This window comes from Rhincodon typus, chromosome 11 (assembly GCF_021869965.1).
Source record: "Rhincodon typus isolate 14 chromosome 11, sRhiTyp1.1, whole genome shotgun sequence".
NCBI classification, from domain to species: Eukaryota; Metazoa; Chordata; class Chondrichthyes; order Orectolobiformes; family Rhincodontidae; genus Rhincodon; species Rhincodon typus.
The window spans coordinates 39925458-39942400 of record NC_063342.1 but is presented as its reverse complement, the minus strand read 5'-3'; the positions used below and the strand labels follow the sequence as shown (position 1 = coordinate 39942400).

The 16943-nt window shown below is 39.8% G+C and overlaps 1 protein-coding gene across 4 annotated transcripts in view; it reads left to right on the top strand.

Annotated features, from left to right (window-relative positions):
- The window catches only part of kdm6a (lysine (K)-specific demethylase 6A), a 224219-nt gene that overhangs the window by 39803 nt on the left and 167473 nt on the right, over nt 1–16943 (top strand). For all 4 annotated transcript variants that reach the window (XR_007263189.1, XM_048602716.1, XM_048602715.1 and 1 more), the window contains exon 4: nt 1380–1429. Coding sequence is in view for 3 of the 4 variants with exons in the window: in XM_048602716.1 (XP_048458673.1) it covers nt 1380–1429 (50 nt within the window). In the remaining variant the exon portion in view is untranslated. The remainder of the gene's footprint in view (nt 1–1379; nt 1430–16943) is intronic.

The window sequence follows — 16943 nt, the reverse complement described above, 5'->3', positions numbered from 1 at the left end:
AATTGAAAATCTGACAGCTAGTTACGTAATGAATTTCAAGCATGTTCCCAGGTAAAATATCAAATAAACATTTGCTCATTTTCACACGTGCCCTATAATCAGCCGGTCTTCCCCTCACCGGCATCTTCTGCAGTCATGAATGTTCAACCTGTGTTCACTGAGCAGCCATGGGATGCTCCATCTCCCTTCTGAAAATAATCTATATAATATTGGGCTCTCCCACATATCAGAAAACGTTCTGCTTGATTTCTGCGAAGCATTACAAGATACCCACAGTATAACCACTGTCTTGTACCCAAATTGCACCTTTTTTTTTGCTTTGTTCCAGTAGAGTTGGGCTAATTGCCAGCTCCCCCACCCCCTCAACCCTGCTGCTGCCGCCGCCCTTGTGCCCTGCCCTGCCCTGCCCTGCCCTGCCTGCAGACTTGGTCTCAACATTAACTCTGTCACTCTACAGATGCTGCCGTACTAGTTGGGTTTTTCTATTGCTTTCAGTTTTTAGGTCTGATCTCCAGCAGCTGTGTTATTTTGGTTTTATTCAAAATGCCATATTTTGTCCGTTTTTCTGTCTGCTTCAGAAACCTGAACAATACTGAAGATGTATACAATTCAATAAAGGCCTTAAAATGTAGGTGTTAAGTTGCATGCTTAGCGATAATACCTCACGTACATACAGTCCAGAATGCACATTAAGAGGTATCTAAAATTACAAGAACCAAAATAACTCCAGTGGCATTTAGAAAAGAAAGTTAGTTGTATTTCAGCCATTTTATCAGCTGTAACGCTATGGAGATTTCTGCTAGAAAACAAAGTGGAAAGCGGCAGAAAGAACACTTGACATAAGTGGAATTTAATGAGAAATGTCACAAAATAGTTGCGGAAAAGCTACAGTGGATGCGTGAGGGTGGCACAAAATCTGTGTGGGATACCATGATAGCTGATCTACTGGCATGAGTAGCTGCAAGCAGCAGTAGCAGCATTCTGTTTGTCTCTAGCTCACTGACTCTTCTACAGGACAACTGTCTCCCACTTTTCCCTTTGCCTGACTTGCTCTCGTTCTCCCTTCTCTCTCCAACTGGCTGCTTCTTTGGTTGACAGTCTCCCAACGAAGTCGCCTACTGTCCTCCAGTGTGTTAAATTTAAAATGCTCACCTTTGGAAAGTTCTATTTCCTGAGATATTTTGACTTGTTATTTTATTCTTTCATGTGAAATGGATTTTGCCGGCACTTGCAGTGGAGATGTTACAGTGCAGTCTTGGTTTTCTTCAAGTTCTTCCTGAATTGTTGAATTTCGTCTGATTTGGGTTTTCTGCTATTTTGCTGCTGCTGCTTGTTAAAATTCTGTGAAATTAAGGTAATTTATACTTTTTGTCTTTCAGCATTATCTGCATACCAGAGGTACTACAGTTTACAGTCTGATTACTGGAAGGTTTGTACAATTTGAAAGATTTTTATTTAATTAAACATTGAGCTTTTTTGAGCAGTAATTTGTGTTCAGCATTGTCCGTAATAACTGCTTATGGCTGAAGTTCCCTTTTTTCTTCCACATTTTTAACCCCATTTTTAATGGCATTCTATTACTTTTACTTTATTTGTTAAATATAAGGAAACTGTAACATAGGAGATACTTCTAAGTATTGGAGATTTCTGCATTATCACTGTAGTACATACTTAGCATTTTTATCTAGTTTGTTATGCATGATGAATGTATATGCACTGTGTAAATAGTTGTGGAATATTTCCTTAATTTTATGACTTGATCAATAGGACGAACGTTTTAGTTGTCAAACATCAAGGACATGACTTAACATGGTCTTCTACTTTTTAATATTTAATTGAGATAACCAGTCCTAGTCTCAATCTTGAGTAGCTCATAATAGGAAATGGTGTATAAATTTAATTGTTTTAATGACCTTGCTCCATTTCCCAACTGTGGTGTTGACTGTAGAATTAAGGAAGATTATTTCAGTCTAAATAAATTACAGTAGAAGTAAAGGCTCACTGCCAGTTGCACCAAATTCATATTCTAAGATTATTTCACCGTTCGGATTATTTGTTAGACTCAACGGCTTCAGTCTCAAATTAATGGCAGTGATTTTAGTTTAAATGTATTTAGCTTTTCAGAGTGTGAAAATAAATTCAAACTGACAAAATTATGTATCTTGCTGACTTTTTCTGAATCCATTTCACTCCCTTCAGGGACCTGGATTATAGGTATAAATATCTATGAATATAAATGTACAGGTTTAGTGTATCAAACCTGACTAACTGAAAACCAGACTTTTTTATAGGTTCATAGAGTCATAGGGTCCCACAGCATGGAGCCAGGCCCTTTGGCCCAAACTGGTCCATACTGACCAAAGTGTCCATCTGCGATAACTCATTTCCCTTCAGTAGGCCCATATCCTTCTATTCGTCCAAATGCCTTTTAAATGTTAATGGACCTGCCCCAACCACTTCCGCTGGCACCTCATTCCATTTGCGTACCATCCTCTGTGTTTTAAAAAAAAAAGTTGCCCCTCAGGTTCGCATGTATTCTTTCCCCTCTTACCTTAAATTGATGCCCTGTGGTCCTTGATTCCCCAACCCTGGGAAGAAGACTGCGTGCATTCACCCTACCCATGCCTCTCATGATCTTATACACTTCTGTAAGATCCCCCCTCAGTCTCCTAGCTCTAAAGAAAAAAGTCCTAGCTTGTCCAACCTCTCCCTGTAACTCAGTCCCTTGAGTCCTGGCAACATCCTTGTAAATTTCTTCTGCGCTCTTTCCAATTTAATAACCTCCTTCTGAGAGCAAAGTGGCCAAAACTGAACACAATATTCCAAGTGCGGCCTCACCAGCTTCCTGTACAACTGCAACATAATTTCCCAACTCCTATACTCAATGACCTGACTGATGAAAGCCAGTGTGCCAAAAGCCTCCTTCACTGCCCTGTCTGCCTGTGAGTCCACTTTCAGAGAACCATGCACCTGAACTCCAAGGTCCATCTGTTCCACTACACTCCTCAGGCCCTACCATTCATCATGAAACTCCTGCCTTGATTGACTTTCCAAAAAGTAACACCCCACACTTATGTATATTAAACTCCGTTTGCCATTTCTCAGCCCACTTCCCCAGCTGATCAAGATCCTGCTGCAATTTCTGATAACCCTCCTCACTGTTCATGATACTGCCTATTTGAGTATCATCCGTAAACTTACCAATCATGCCTTGTACGTTGTCATCCAAATCATTGATACAGATAACAAATAGCATAGGGTCCAGCACCGACCCCTGAGGCACACTACTAGTTGCAGGCCTCCGGTCCAACAAACATCCTTCCACTATTACACTCTGCTTCCTACCATCAAACCAATTGTATATCCAATTTGCCTGGATTTCATGCAGTCTAACCTTCCAGAGCAGCCTATCCTGTGGAACCTTATCAAAGGCCTTACTGAAATCCATATGACTATGTCTGCTGCCCTGCCCTTACCAACTTTCTTGGTCACTTTATCAAAGAACTCTTAACAAATTTGTGAGGCATGATCTCCCATGCATGAAGCTCTGCTGACTAATCCTAATCAAACCCTGTCATTACAAATGCATATATATCTTAATCATCAGAATCCTCTCCAGTTACTTACTTACCACAGATGTTAAGCTTACTGGTCTACAATTCCTAGGTTTTTCTTTGCAGCCCTTCTTGAATAAGGGCACAACATTCGCTACCCTCCAGTCTTCCGGGACTTCATCCGTGGCTAATGGTGATGCAAATATATCTGCCAGGGCCCCTGCAATTTTTTCTCTAGCCTCTTGCAGGGTTCTTAGATATATATGGTCAGGACCAGGAAATTTATCCACCTTCATACATTCTAATACTTCCAACACCACCTCTATTGTGACATGGACTGTCCCCAAGATATCACCACTAACTTGCCCATATTCCCATGTCTTGATGTTTTTCTCTATGGTAAACAGAGGAGAAATATTGCTACCATGCATAAATATTTCTCAAATAAGTTATACAGCTTACTAGCTTGTTCAGCTAGGTATTGCACTAGCATGGATTTGTTGTTGGTTTTGTGTGCCAGTCTTTTCCTGTGCTGACTTGCTGACTTTCCGATCTCACTTGCTGATCAGACTTGGCCCTGCAGTTTTTGGTTTTGAGAACCGTACCTGTACAAGGATTGACAAATGGAAAGTTTGTATATTAGGGAAAATAGAAATTATGAAGGTATACGTTCATATTTTCACAGCACAGCAGAGTGGACAAAATATATATCAAGTGAATGCATTACTGGAAAGATAGTGCAAGGGTTTCAGATTCCTGGAACATCGGGATCAGTTGTAGGGGAGGTGGTACCCGTACAAACTGTTACACTTGGGCGGTGATTGATGTCGTAGAGTGAGTGTTTACTTGAGAGTTTTGGCGTGTTTCAACTAGAATGGTAGGGGGATGAACCTAAGCAGGTGACGAGAAAGAAAAACAAGGACAGCAATAAAAGAAACAACAGTAAAATGCAAAAACAGTGGACGTGCTAATCAAGGACAAGAGACAAATAGGGCCCCAGTATAAAGAAAAGTTGACATGAAAAATAGCAAACAGTTAAGCTTTTGTATCTTAAAGCATGAAGCATTTGGAATAAGGCAGGCAAACTGACAGGGCAGATAGAAGTAAATGGATATGATCTCGTAGCCATTATGGAGATATGGTTACAAGGACATCAAAAATGCAAACGTAACATTCCGGAATGTTTGACATTTCAGAAGGACAAGAGAGAAGGGAAAGGAGGTGGGGTAGCACTGTTGGTAAGAGATGAAATGTAGACAGTTGTGAGAGACGATTTAGGCTTAGTTGATGTGGAGTTCATTGGATTGAGGTAAAGAAACAGCAAGGGAAAGAAGGCATTGGTAGGAGTAATGTATGGATCCCCACAAATAGCCACATTGCAGTAAATTAGCAAATAATAGGAGCATGTAAAAAGAACAGAGCAATACTTATAGGTGGCTTTAACCATCATGTTGATTTGGACAATCTGGTGGAAAGGGTAGCTATGACAACAAATGCATAGAATGCATTAGGGATAGTTTTCTGTAACAATAAGTCGTGGATCTGGCAATGTGTGATGGGACGGTTTAATAAATGACCTTGGAGTAAAAGATTCCCCAAGATGTAGTGATAATAACATGATAGAATTTAGTATTCAGTTTGACAGTGAGAAATTGGAAACAACTGTGTTAACTTAATGAGAGTTACAATGAAATGAAGATAGAGTTAGCTGAAGTGAATTGGACGGATAGATTAACAGTAAAGCTAGTAAGCAAGCAGTGCTGACATTTTAAGGAGGTAATCTCCGTAAAAGTGCATCCCAGTAGGGAGGAGATTTGAAGAGAGGGATAAACCAGTGTGGCTAACTAAGGAAGTTAGGAATTAATATTGAATAATTCAATATTAAGTTGAATGAAAAGGCTAAAGTCAGTGATAGCCCTGAAGACTGGGATAAATTAGGCATCCAGCAAAGGAGGACCAAAAAGATATTAGAGACAATAACCTGGTGAGGGCAAACTAGTGAGGCATATAAAAACTGACAAAAGCATTAAATATATAAAAACAAAGAGAGATCAAAGTGACCATAGGCCTCTTAGAAAATTAATCTGGCGGGATAGTTTTGGAGAACAAGGAAATGACAGATGAGTTAAACAGATTTTTTGAATCAGTCTTTATGGTGGAAAATATTACAAACATGCCTTTTAATACCAAAGAGTTCAGGGGAAGAAATAAGCACCATCATCACGAGAAGTTATATTAGACAGATAAATGGAGCTAAAGGCAGATAATTCACTTGGCCCCGATGGCTTGCACCCTAGGATCCTAAAAGAGGTAGCTTCAAAGATAATAGATGCATTGGTTGTAATTTTCTAAGAATGCTTGGATTCTCTAGAGATACAGGAGTATTGCAAAAATTTGCCAAGGTAACATCCCTGTTCAAAAAAGCGAGAATTTTAGGCTGATAGGCTAATATCTATTGTTGGAAAAATGTGGGAATCAATTATTAAGGAAATAACACTTTGGAAACTTGTAATCTAATCGCGAAGAGTCAGCATGACATCATGAATGCCAAATCATGTCTAACAAATTTACTTGGAGCTTTTTGAAAGTCCCAAGCAGAGTGGATAGAGGGGAACCAGTAGATGTTGTATTTGGATTTCCAGAAAGTGTTCAGCAATGTATTTCACAAAAGGTTAAGTCATATAAGACAAGGGCCCAGGAGTTGAAAGTAGTATATTGGCGTGGACAGACAATTTGCTAATGGGCAGGAAACAGCGAAGGGGGACAAGGGTTCTTTCTCAGGTTGGTGACTTATTACCAGTTGGGTTTCACAGATTGGTGTTGAGACTATTTACAATTATATATTAGTGACTTGGCGGAAGGAAGCAGAAGCGCTGTGTAGCCTGATTTGCAGATGAGATAAATAGATGGAAAGGCAAGTTGTGAGAGGGGTACAAATGGTTTAGAAAAAGATTGGGTTAAGTGAGTGGGCAAAACATTGGCAAATGGAGTATCATGTGGAAAAATGTGAAGTTATTAATTTTGGAAAGGAGAACCAAAGAACAGTATTATTTAAGTGGAGGAAAAAAAGAAATGGTAGAAAGATGCAACACAGGGTATTTGTGCACAAAACAGAAAGCTAGCATAGGTAGATAAACAGGAGGCTGGAAGAACACAGCAAGCCAGGCAGCATCTGGAGGAAAGGAGAAGTCAACGTTTCAGTTATTACCCTTCGTCAGGACTGGATGGGAGGGTTGGTAGGTGGACTAGAAGGGAGGAGGTGGGACTGGGGGCTGGATGGGAAGGTTATTTGAAATTAGAATTCAATGCTAAGTTTTCCGAGCTGTAAGGTGCCCAGGCGGACGATGGGCCGACCCTCCCTTCCAGCTACTGACTAGACTCATTCTGTACACACGCGCACACACCCCATTCGACCAACCTGATCGTACATACCACCGGTGTCCACCTGTCACCACCTTTCCGGTAACCCCTTATCTGCAGCTCCCCTACCCCCACATCCAGCCCTGAAGGAGGGTAATACCTGAAACACTGACTTCTCCTTTCCTCCAGATGCTGCTTGGCTTGCTGTGTTCTTCCAGCCTCCTGTTTGTCTACCTTGGATTCCAGCATCTGTAGTTTTTTTTGTCTCTAAGAAAGCTGGCATGTAGGTGCAGCAGGTATTCAGGAAGGCTAATGGAATTAGACTCTAATTTCAAGGGTGTTGGTGTATAAGAGTAGGGAATGCAGTGACACAAAGTGCTGGTGAGACTGTGTCTGGAGTACTGAGAGCAGTTTTGGTCCCTTTATTTAAGGAAAGGTATTACTTCATTTGGAGGCAGTTTAGAGGAGGTTCACTAGGATGATCCCTGTACAGGAGAGATTGTATTGTGAACAAAGGTTAGACAGGTTGAGACTCTCCATGTCTCATTCTTCTGAACTCCATGAGTAATCTCGTTGAAGCGTGGGATTCTTAAGGGTCATGTCAGGGTAAATACTGTGAGAATGTTCCCTCATGGGACGGTCTAGGACCAGAAGGCATAGTCTCAGGATGAATGTGAGCCAATTTAGACCAAGATAAAGAGAAATTTCTTCTCTGAGGGGTTAAGTGTCTTTGAAACTCCTTGCTACAGAGAGACATGGGGGCAGAGTCCTTGCGTATATTTGAGGTTGAGACAGATTCTTGATCAGCATGGGAATCGAGGCTTATGAGAAAAGGAAAGTGGATGTGAGGAAAATCTGTTCAACCATATTTCTATTGGATGATGGAGCAAACTCGAGAGGCTGAATGGCATACTTCTGTTTCTATTTTTTAATGGTCTTAGGGTTTTATTATTTATTTGACTAACAGGTTTCTTGACATGTCTCTAGTTTTTTTTATTTAAATCTCAAAATGAAACGATTGAAAATGTATTTACATTTTCTGTTTACCCAGTGGCAGTACTCGTGTAACTATTGGGACAGACTCCATTGAGTATGAGTATTGCAGTAGTGCTGGAATTAATCACCTAAAAACTACACAGTACATCAGTACCATGTACTTGGAGCTTATCGCCCAGCAAGTTGCGTCGTATTGCTTACAACATTCGTTTCGAATAATTTACAACAAAGTAAAAAGAATCTCAGACCTGAAACATGCTCCTGCCCTTTATATTCCGTTGATCCCCTTACCATCAGGTTTCTTGGTCAATTGTGTGCCCTAGATTGCAGCAATTTTGAATTGAATTACTATGAATGCAACGTTGACCCAATTTGGTTCAGAATTGCATTATCAAGTGTAATGTCTTTAAAGGATTCTCTCTCCTCCTCACCGACCTTCTCAAAAGCGGTCAATAGATGGTCTTTGTTCAATCAGCAGCTATTACGTTGAACCTGCCCCAGGAGATCAGGGATGCCAGAAGAGACATGGTGAGTGATGCAACTCAAGAAATGAATGCATTGCAGTCAATCATCTTGTCTCTCTTTTTTTTTAAAAAAATGCTTTTTTCTCTATTTAATCAGTGTCATTGGTCATGAAAGAATATCTTGCCTATCCTTAAACTGCTGTTGAGAAACTGACGCTAAGCTGCTGCCTTGGACCACTGCACCCATGTGGGTTCAGGTGCACCCACAGTGCTGTTAGGAAGGGTGTTGCAGGATCTTATTGATATCATGGGCATGCACTGCATATTCCTTTAGAATAATACTGCCACCTGTTGGAAGTCCAGAACTACTTCCCACTCAATAGTAAGGGTATCAAGGGTTAAGTGGAAAACGCAGGAAAGGGAAGTTGAGCATTATCAGATCAGCCATGACCTCATTAAATGACAGAGCAGACTTGTTGGGCTGAACAGCCTAATTCTGCTGCTATGTCTTAATTCATTGAAATGTAAAGTCAAATGGGAATTCCTTAACAAAAATAATATTTGTGTTAGAACTAATAACTTGGGTACAAGTTTGCTGTTTTGACTTAATATGTTCAAAGATTCTAGTAAATATAGTTTTCCTGTAAATTTGGTTCTTCCAAATGAAAACATCCTCTCAAAGTACAGTAATTGTAAGGGAATAATTATTTTAGGATTAAACTTTGAGGTGATTTTTATCAGTCTGCATCAGTGAACATTTGGGATGATTTTGAAAATGAAACCTAAAGATCAAAAATAACTAAATTAATTGAATAGTATTTAAATTATCTCCTAGTAATTCCTTTTGTAAAATCTTACATTACAATTTTACCTGCTAGGGAATTTGATTTGCTGTTTTTACATCAAGATTTCTTTCTTCTCTCTGCCAGCTATTTCCACCACCATGACACTAAAATAATTGATTAATCTTACCTTCACTTGTTTTCTTGCAATGTGCTCTTGCATGACAAAAAACATTATGTTAAATGCCTCAGGTACCACTTGCAACCTGTTGACCTTGACCTTAAATGGTAAATATGAGAAGTTCATGAATTTTTTGGTATTCAACAATATTTGAAAGAACCCATGCAGATCCCACCACTGTTTCCTTCTCCTCTTATACTTGTTGCAACCTTTCTTCTGTTTCTTGTTCATGCAATCTTCCATCCTCACATTTTATCCACTGTCTCACACCTACCTGCTTCAAATGCATTTCCAGAAATCCATCATTTGCTCACTGAATCCCTTCAGTACTCAAATATAATAACTTGTAATCATCTAGTTACCCTTTTCTGCATCTTGCAAGCAATCATTGTCTACAGAAATGTTATGCCTCACTGAGGTAGCACACTGGAAAGCAAGCTTAGCTGTTTAAAGTTTTGGCAAAGATCTGTAGCTCGGGTTGTGGGTGAGGTTGTTGATTTTGCTCGCAGAGCTGGCTTGTTTTTGTTCAGACATTTTGTCACCATATTAGATGGCATCATCAGTGGAGCCTCCAATGAAGCGATGTTATTCTACCCTGCTTGGGGTTTTTACTGTCTGGTCCGTTATGATGAGTAGTGTCATTTTCCAGTTCTAATATGTATGGGTTTGTATATGGGGTCCAATTCTGTCTGTTTGTTGAGTGCATTACAGGTGGAGAACCATGTGCACTCAACAAACATACAGACTTGGACCCCATATACAAACCCATACAGATCAAAACTGGAAATGGCACAACTCACCATAACGGAGTTGCTTCATCGGAGGCTCCGCTGGTGATGTCACCTAACATGGTGATGAAACGTCTGAACGAAAACAAGCCAGCTCAGTGACCAAGTCAACAACCTCCAGCTTGGCTGTTTCCAGAGTCATCTCGAGGTATGCCAAATAGCCCAATTTACCTATCTTTTTAGACCAAGGTTAACAGAAATCGCAGGCCAGATTTCTGTACTTAACAGGAACGAGTATTTAATACAAGTAAAGAGATTAGAGCTACAAAAAAAGAACTATTAACATACAACTGTATTACTTATAACTGTAACCCTCATATTAGCTGTGCTGACAGACGCACAAGAAAATTAGTATTTTTAATAGAAGGAGAAACTGAGAAGACTGTTCAATGGTCCCTGGCCACAGGGTTTGCTGAAAAGATCCTTTTGGTTTGTGAGGAGTTGTGGCTTCTTGATCTTTCTCTTTTCCAGGTGGTTTCACTTTCCTGCAGGAGGTACAGCAGCTGGTTCACAAGTTATAAGGTGTCTGGTTTCTTGGCTTACAGCTGCTAGTGAAGGAAAAATAAGCTGGTTTTAGGTTTTTTTGTCCTGCAGAGTATAGTATGCCCAGCACCCCTTTGGAGGTCCAATGGCATGTGCCTTTATCATTTACATCCAGAAACTGTTCATCTACCTGGGAGCCAGTCACACAGTTTTTGGCCAACAGAAGGCCTTTGTCATCAACCACTGGTCATAACTCCACAGACCAATCAGCCTATTTGTTGCCAGTCAAATTTTACTTTTTATTCACCACCTGGTGCTGGGGCCTGCGGTACCCCGTCCACACCAATTGAACAAACAGCACTTAGTATAATGACTGGTAGCTTGCTTTTTAAAAAGTATGACAATTCTTGGGTTTTAAAACAGTTCTATTTTCATTTCAGTCCACAATCAAAAAAACAAAGGAAAATTTTGGCAGTTCCTCCTCGTAAAGATCACTGTTATACCTTTTCTTTTAGGTCTACAACATAGAAACATGCCTTTTTGCCCAACTTGCCCATGTCGACGAGTTTTCGTAACTAAATTAGTCTGCTTTGGTCCCTATCTCTCCATATCTATTGCATCCATGTACCTGTCTAAATGTTTCTTAAATGCCTTATCTATGCCTCTCATGATTTTATAGACCTATAAGGTCACCCCTCAGTCTGCTACCCTCCAGGGAAAAAACTCCAAGCCAATCTGGTCTCTCCTTATAACTCAAACCTTCCAGTCCGAGTAGCATCCTAGTAAATCTCTTACGCACTTTTTTTTTTGTTTAATAATATCCATTCTACAATAGGGTGACCAAAACTGCATGCAGTACTCCAAATGTGGCCTCATCAAAACCTTGTACAGCTGCAACCAGATGTCCCAACTTTTACACGCAATTGACCGCTAAAAGCAAGCATGCCAAAAGCCGCCCTCACTACCCTATCTAACTGTGACTTCACTATCAAGGAGCTATGAGCTTGTACTCCTAGATCCCTTTGTTTATAACACTCCCCAGAGTCCTACCATTGACTGTGCAAGTCCTACCCTGGTTTGGTGTACCAAAATGTAACACCTTGCATTTATCTAAATTAAACTCCATCTGCCTTTCCTCAGCCCACTAGCCTAGTTGATCAAGATCTTGCTGCATTTGCAGCTAACCTCCTTCACTGTCCGCTATACCATCAATCTTGGTGTCATCCACAAACTCATTAGCCATACTTCCTAAATTCTCATCCAAATCATTTGTGTAAGTCATGAATAACAGTGGACCCAGCACCGATCCCTGTGGTACACTGCTGGTCACAGGCCTCCGGTGTGAAAAACAGCCCTCCACCACCACCCATTGTCTTCTACCGTCAAGCCAATTTTGTATCCAATTAGTTAGCTCTCCCTGAATCCCATGAGATTAAACCTTGCTCAACAACCTGCAATGTTGTACTTGCTAAAGTCCATGCAGACAATGTCTACTGCACTGTCCCCATCTACTTTCTTGGTTACCCTTTCAAAAAACTCAGTCAAATTTGTGAGACATGATTTCCCAGGCAAAAAGCCATGCTGACTATCCCAAGTGAGTTTGTGTCTCTCTAACTGCCCGTAGATCCGGTCTTTCAGAATCCCCTCCAACAACTTGCCCACAACAGACGTTAGACTGACTGGTTTGTTGTTCTCAAGTATTTCCCTGCAGGAGCTACTTAAAACAATAACGCAGCACCAGCCACCCTTTGGTCTTTGGGCACTTCACCTGTGGCTGTCAGTGATATGAGTATCTCTGCTAGGGGCACTGCAATTCCCTCCCTAGCCTGACACAAAGTCCTGGGATACATGTCATCAAGTCTTGGGCATTTATTTACCTTAATGAGCCTTAGGACTTCCAGCACCACCTGTTCTGCCTCTACTTCCTGCTTTGTCTAGCAGCCAGCTATCTACTGATTGCTTATTCCCTGACTCAGCATGCAGTAGTCATTAATTTCAAATGATGGTGCCTTTCTCAAGGCCTTTGGAAATGTAAATAAATTGCATCTACCGTATTACCCTTGCCTACTTTCTCTTTGAGGTTTTGTCAAAGAATTCAACGAGTTTGGTCAAGCAAGACACATCTTTTCAAAAATTCATCCTGAATATTCCTATTATATTTTGAGTTTCTAGGTGACTTCTGCTTCCTAGCACCAAAGCACATCTTGGCAGAGTCATGAATAATATTCTCATTGTGCTTTATTTAATATGATGCCTCTTCTACATTTGACACCATAGCCAAAGTACTTGTCTAAGGCTAAATCTTGAATAAAACATCTCCTCTGGCAACATTATGAAGATTTGAAGCAATTGCATTTGGTCATATGGCATGCTTTGATTTCTTCCAACTGATTCCGTCCCCTTCCTGACTATTTATCTCTTGAACCAGGCTGTTTATAATCTTGACAAATTAATCTGTCCTGAATTGACTTTAACTACATATCTTGGAGTCGAGATTGACTGCCATTTCTCTCCACATCTTTAAGAGAAGCTTTGGCACCACAGAAATTTACATCAACCTTCATCTCTTTTTAGTTTCCAAATATTTTGATCTATTTGCTGATTTCCCATCTGCCTTCCTCAATTAAACCCCAACATTCCCTAAATTCTGCTTTTATACTGTCCTTCACTGTCTTTATTAACTCCATTATCTTGACATATAGGATATTAAACAGTCTGTTAAATGCTTTGCTTATGACTTTCTATTCATTCCATGGTCCACAAAAGTCACGTTGGTCCTTTTTTTTTAATGGCAATTCTCTTTATTGGTGCCTCTCTGTGTCTCTCCCTTTTTTAAAAGGTATTTTAAGTATCAGTTCAATATTTGTTCCTGGTACGTTGAGATGCTATCTACTTTGAGGATTTAAAACAAATAATCTTGTTCTCACACTGCTTAATGACTTTTTCGGTAACTTATTACACAGCTTTGTTGCCTGTGTTTAAACCATATGATTTTCCTTATTCCTAACTTCCTCATTGGCATTTGTTCTCTGACGTTCAAACATTGCAACATAGTGAATGTCTTGCAGTGGTTGATATTGTCAGTCACCTTCGTAAAGTTCATTAAGCCAACCTTTAAATTTTGTTCTTTTTACCCATCTAAGAAAACTCAGTGTTTCTTGGCTGATCTTCTTGCAGCAGTTTTGAATCATCATTTTGTATTTCTGCAGCTAATTAGGAAGTGGGTAGACGCAAGTCATCATCCTTGATCACCCGTTTCAAATTTGGAACCCTTGTCACTAATTCTAGTATCTATTCTTTTGCTACCCCATACCATGCCATTTCAATACTTAATTGACCAGTCTCTCAATCCTTGTATTTGTCCAAAATTCCACTGCTCTGTATATTGACCTGCACCACTCCATATATACTTGAAGTAAAAAAAAAAGTATTTTTGGCAGCAGCCCTGTGATGACTGTTAGCTGCTTTGTATAATGTTCTTCTAATGCAATCTTCAAAGTTAATCAGATTGGTGTGGTGAGTGAATATAGTACATTCATGCCACGAGAACAAAGATGTGCAGCTGCAGTATCCCAATTACTACTCCAGCAGCGGTAGCAAATCTCCCACAGAGTAGATCAGTGCCCACACTCTTAAAGCCAGAGTATTGTTACACCTTCCCTCCCCTTAAAAAAATGAACCGTGAATATACAAAAATGGCTTCATTTTTAAAAGCCTTTGGTCTTGCAGTATTAGTACACTGTAATGTATATGCATTACATTGACTATAGGCACGTAAACATTCAGTACTATAGTCTATTTCGATTGTTTTTCTGCCATCGAACATCTTTGTCTGCCTTCGTTACAATTGTGACACTATGTTGGCAATCACGTTCTCTTGTCTTGACCCATGTATAATTTCCAAATTAAACCGCTGCAATAACAAGCTCCATCTGAACAGTCTGGAATTTTTATCGTTAAATTTCTCCAAAAACTTTAACGGGCTATAATCAGTGTAAATAATTGCCTCAGACATGTAACTGGCAACATAAATGTTAAAGTGTTGCACACCAACACCAAGCTCAAGGTCTCCTCAATTGCGGAATATTTCTGTTGATGATTATTCAGCTTTTTGAAAAAATACTCAATAGATCTTTCTATCTTCTGTTCGTCTTGCAAGAATACAGTACCAACATCCACATCATTCTCATTGACGACCACCTTGAATGACTTTGCGTAGTTAGGCGTGGCTAACACTGCAGTAGTGGTTAATACAGCTTTCACGTTATCAAATGCCTTCTTACACTCTTCTGTCCACTAAAATTTTTTACACTTCTTCAACAGATCTGTCAGTAGAACAGTCACTCTGCTTAAATTTGGTATGAATTTTTGACAAAAACCACTCAGTCTCACAAATCGTAGCACTTCCCTCTTCATCGATGATAGGGAATACTCCCCAGTAACCCTTGTTTCACATCTCGTGGGGCCATCTGTCCATTTCTAGTTACTTGGCTGCAAACTCACTCTTAGCCAAGTTTTATCACCATCCTTGCCTCCTGAAGTTGATCAAATAATCCATCTAGATGCTCCAAAGGTTTCTTCTATGTGTGACTAAGAGTTACCAGATCGTTCATGTACACCACACAATTGGGTAATCCCGAAATAACCTTATTGGTTAGTCTTTGAAATGTTCTGGGTGCATTCTTCATACCAAATGGCATTACTTTAAACTGGTGCTTTCCATTCAGTGCCATGAAAGCCAAAATTTCCTTCACTCTTTCAGATAAAGGTACCTGACAACATCGTCTGAGTAAGTCCAACTTAGAAATACAAGTTGTTTGTCTCACCTCGTCAGTGCACAATTCCAAATGTGGAATAGGAGTCAGATTTTGGAACTGCTTTGACTTTAATTTAGCCAACACATAATTGGTGCCATTACTATGGGTGAGCTCCATTTGCTGCCACTTATTTAGTTTATTTGGTTCTTGAACATGCATTCAATCTCTTTTTGAATCTGTGCCAACTTTCGGATTAAGTCTATAAGGATGTTGCTTAACTGGAACAGCACTTCCTATGTTTGCATCATGTGTCATTGGATTAGTACTTCCCAGTTTATTCACACTTATCTCCCCATGTGATTGTAATAACTTATTTCCAGTCACTTTGATTTTCCTCTGGAGGCTAACTCAATTTATCCCAATTTTTGAGAATGTCCTCATTGTCCATTTTAATTTGAGAAATGTCCAATTCAGATCATCTGAACATGGTTCTTCACTCAGTTGTATCCAGTAACACATTCTCTTTTTGCTTTCCTTCCCTACCAAAATATCTTTTCAGCAAATTCCCTTGACACAGATTTCTTTCTATTTGGTGTTATTATTAAATAGTTCACCTCAATTTTCTTTCAATTTGATAAGGCCCACTAAACCTTGCTTTTAAAGGTAGTAATACTAACACTTCCAGCAAGACTACAAATGTTTGATTTCTTGTCTACTTCCTATTTCATCACATGTTATGCTACTTTTAAATGCTGTTTAGCCAACTCTCGTGCTTTGTTTAATTTTCCCTAAAATTTGATGCAGTCCAAATATGCGGTCTCGGAACTCTGGCTGACCAGTTTCTCCTTCATTAATTTCAGTGTTCCTTTCACCTCATGCCCAAAACCTAATTCAAATGGACTGAATTTAGTTGATCCTTTTTAGGTGCATCCCTAATCGTGGGGGGAAAAACGGTACAAATGTAATTCCTTTGGATAGTCATGACTGTAAGCCCTCAAAATGGTCTTTAAACTTTGCCACTGTTTTCATGTTCCCTGCAATTCTGGATGGTACAGAGTGGATTTGAATTGTTTTATTCCTAAGCTATCTGTAACTTCTTTAAATAACTGATGCAAAGTTTGATGTTTGATCAGATTTGTATTTCTGTGGGTAGTTCAAATCTAATAAAAGATTTGAGTAACTCTTCTACTATCCTTTCAGCCATGAAATTGTGTCATGTATTGGCCTCCAGAAATCTAGTAGACATGTCCACAATGTTCAACAAATACAGATTTCCCCCTTTTTGTTTTAGGTCGGGGTCTTATGCAATCAATTAAGGCTCTTGTAAACGGTCCCTCAAATGTGGGAATGGTTAATAAGAGTGCTGATTTTATCACTGCCTGGGGTTTTCCCGTAACCTGATACGTAGACATGTCCGGCAAAAGTGAACCATGTCCTTATGCAGAGGTGGTAGGAACTGCAGATGCTGGAGAATCTGAGATAACAAGGTGTAGAGCTGGATGAACACAGCAGGCCAAGCAGCATCAGAGGAGCAGGAAGGCTGACGTTTCGGGCCTAGACCCTTCTTCATTTCTGAAG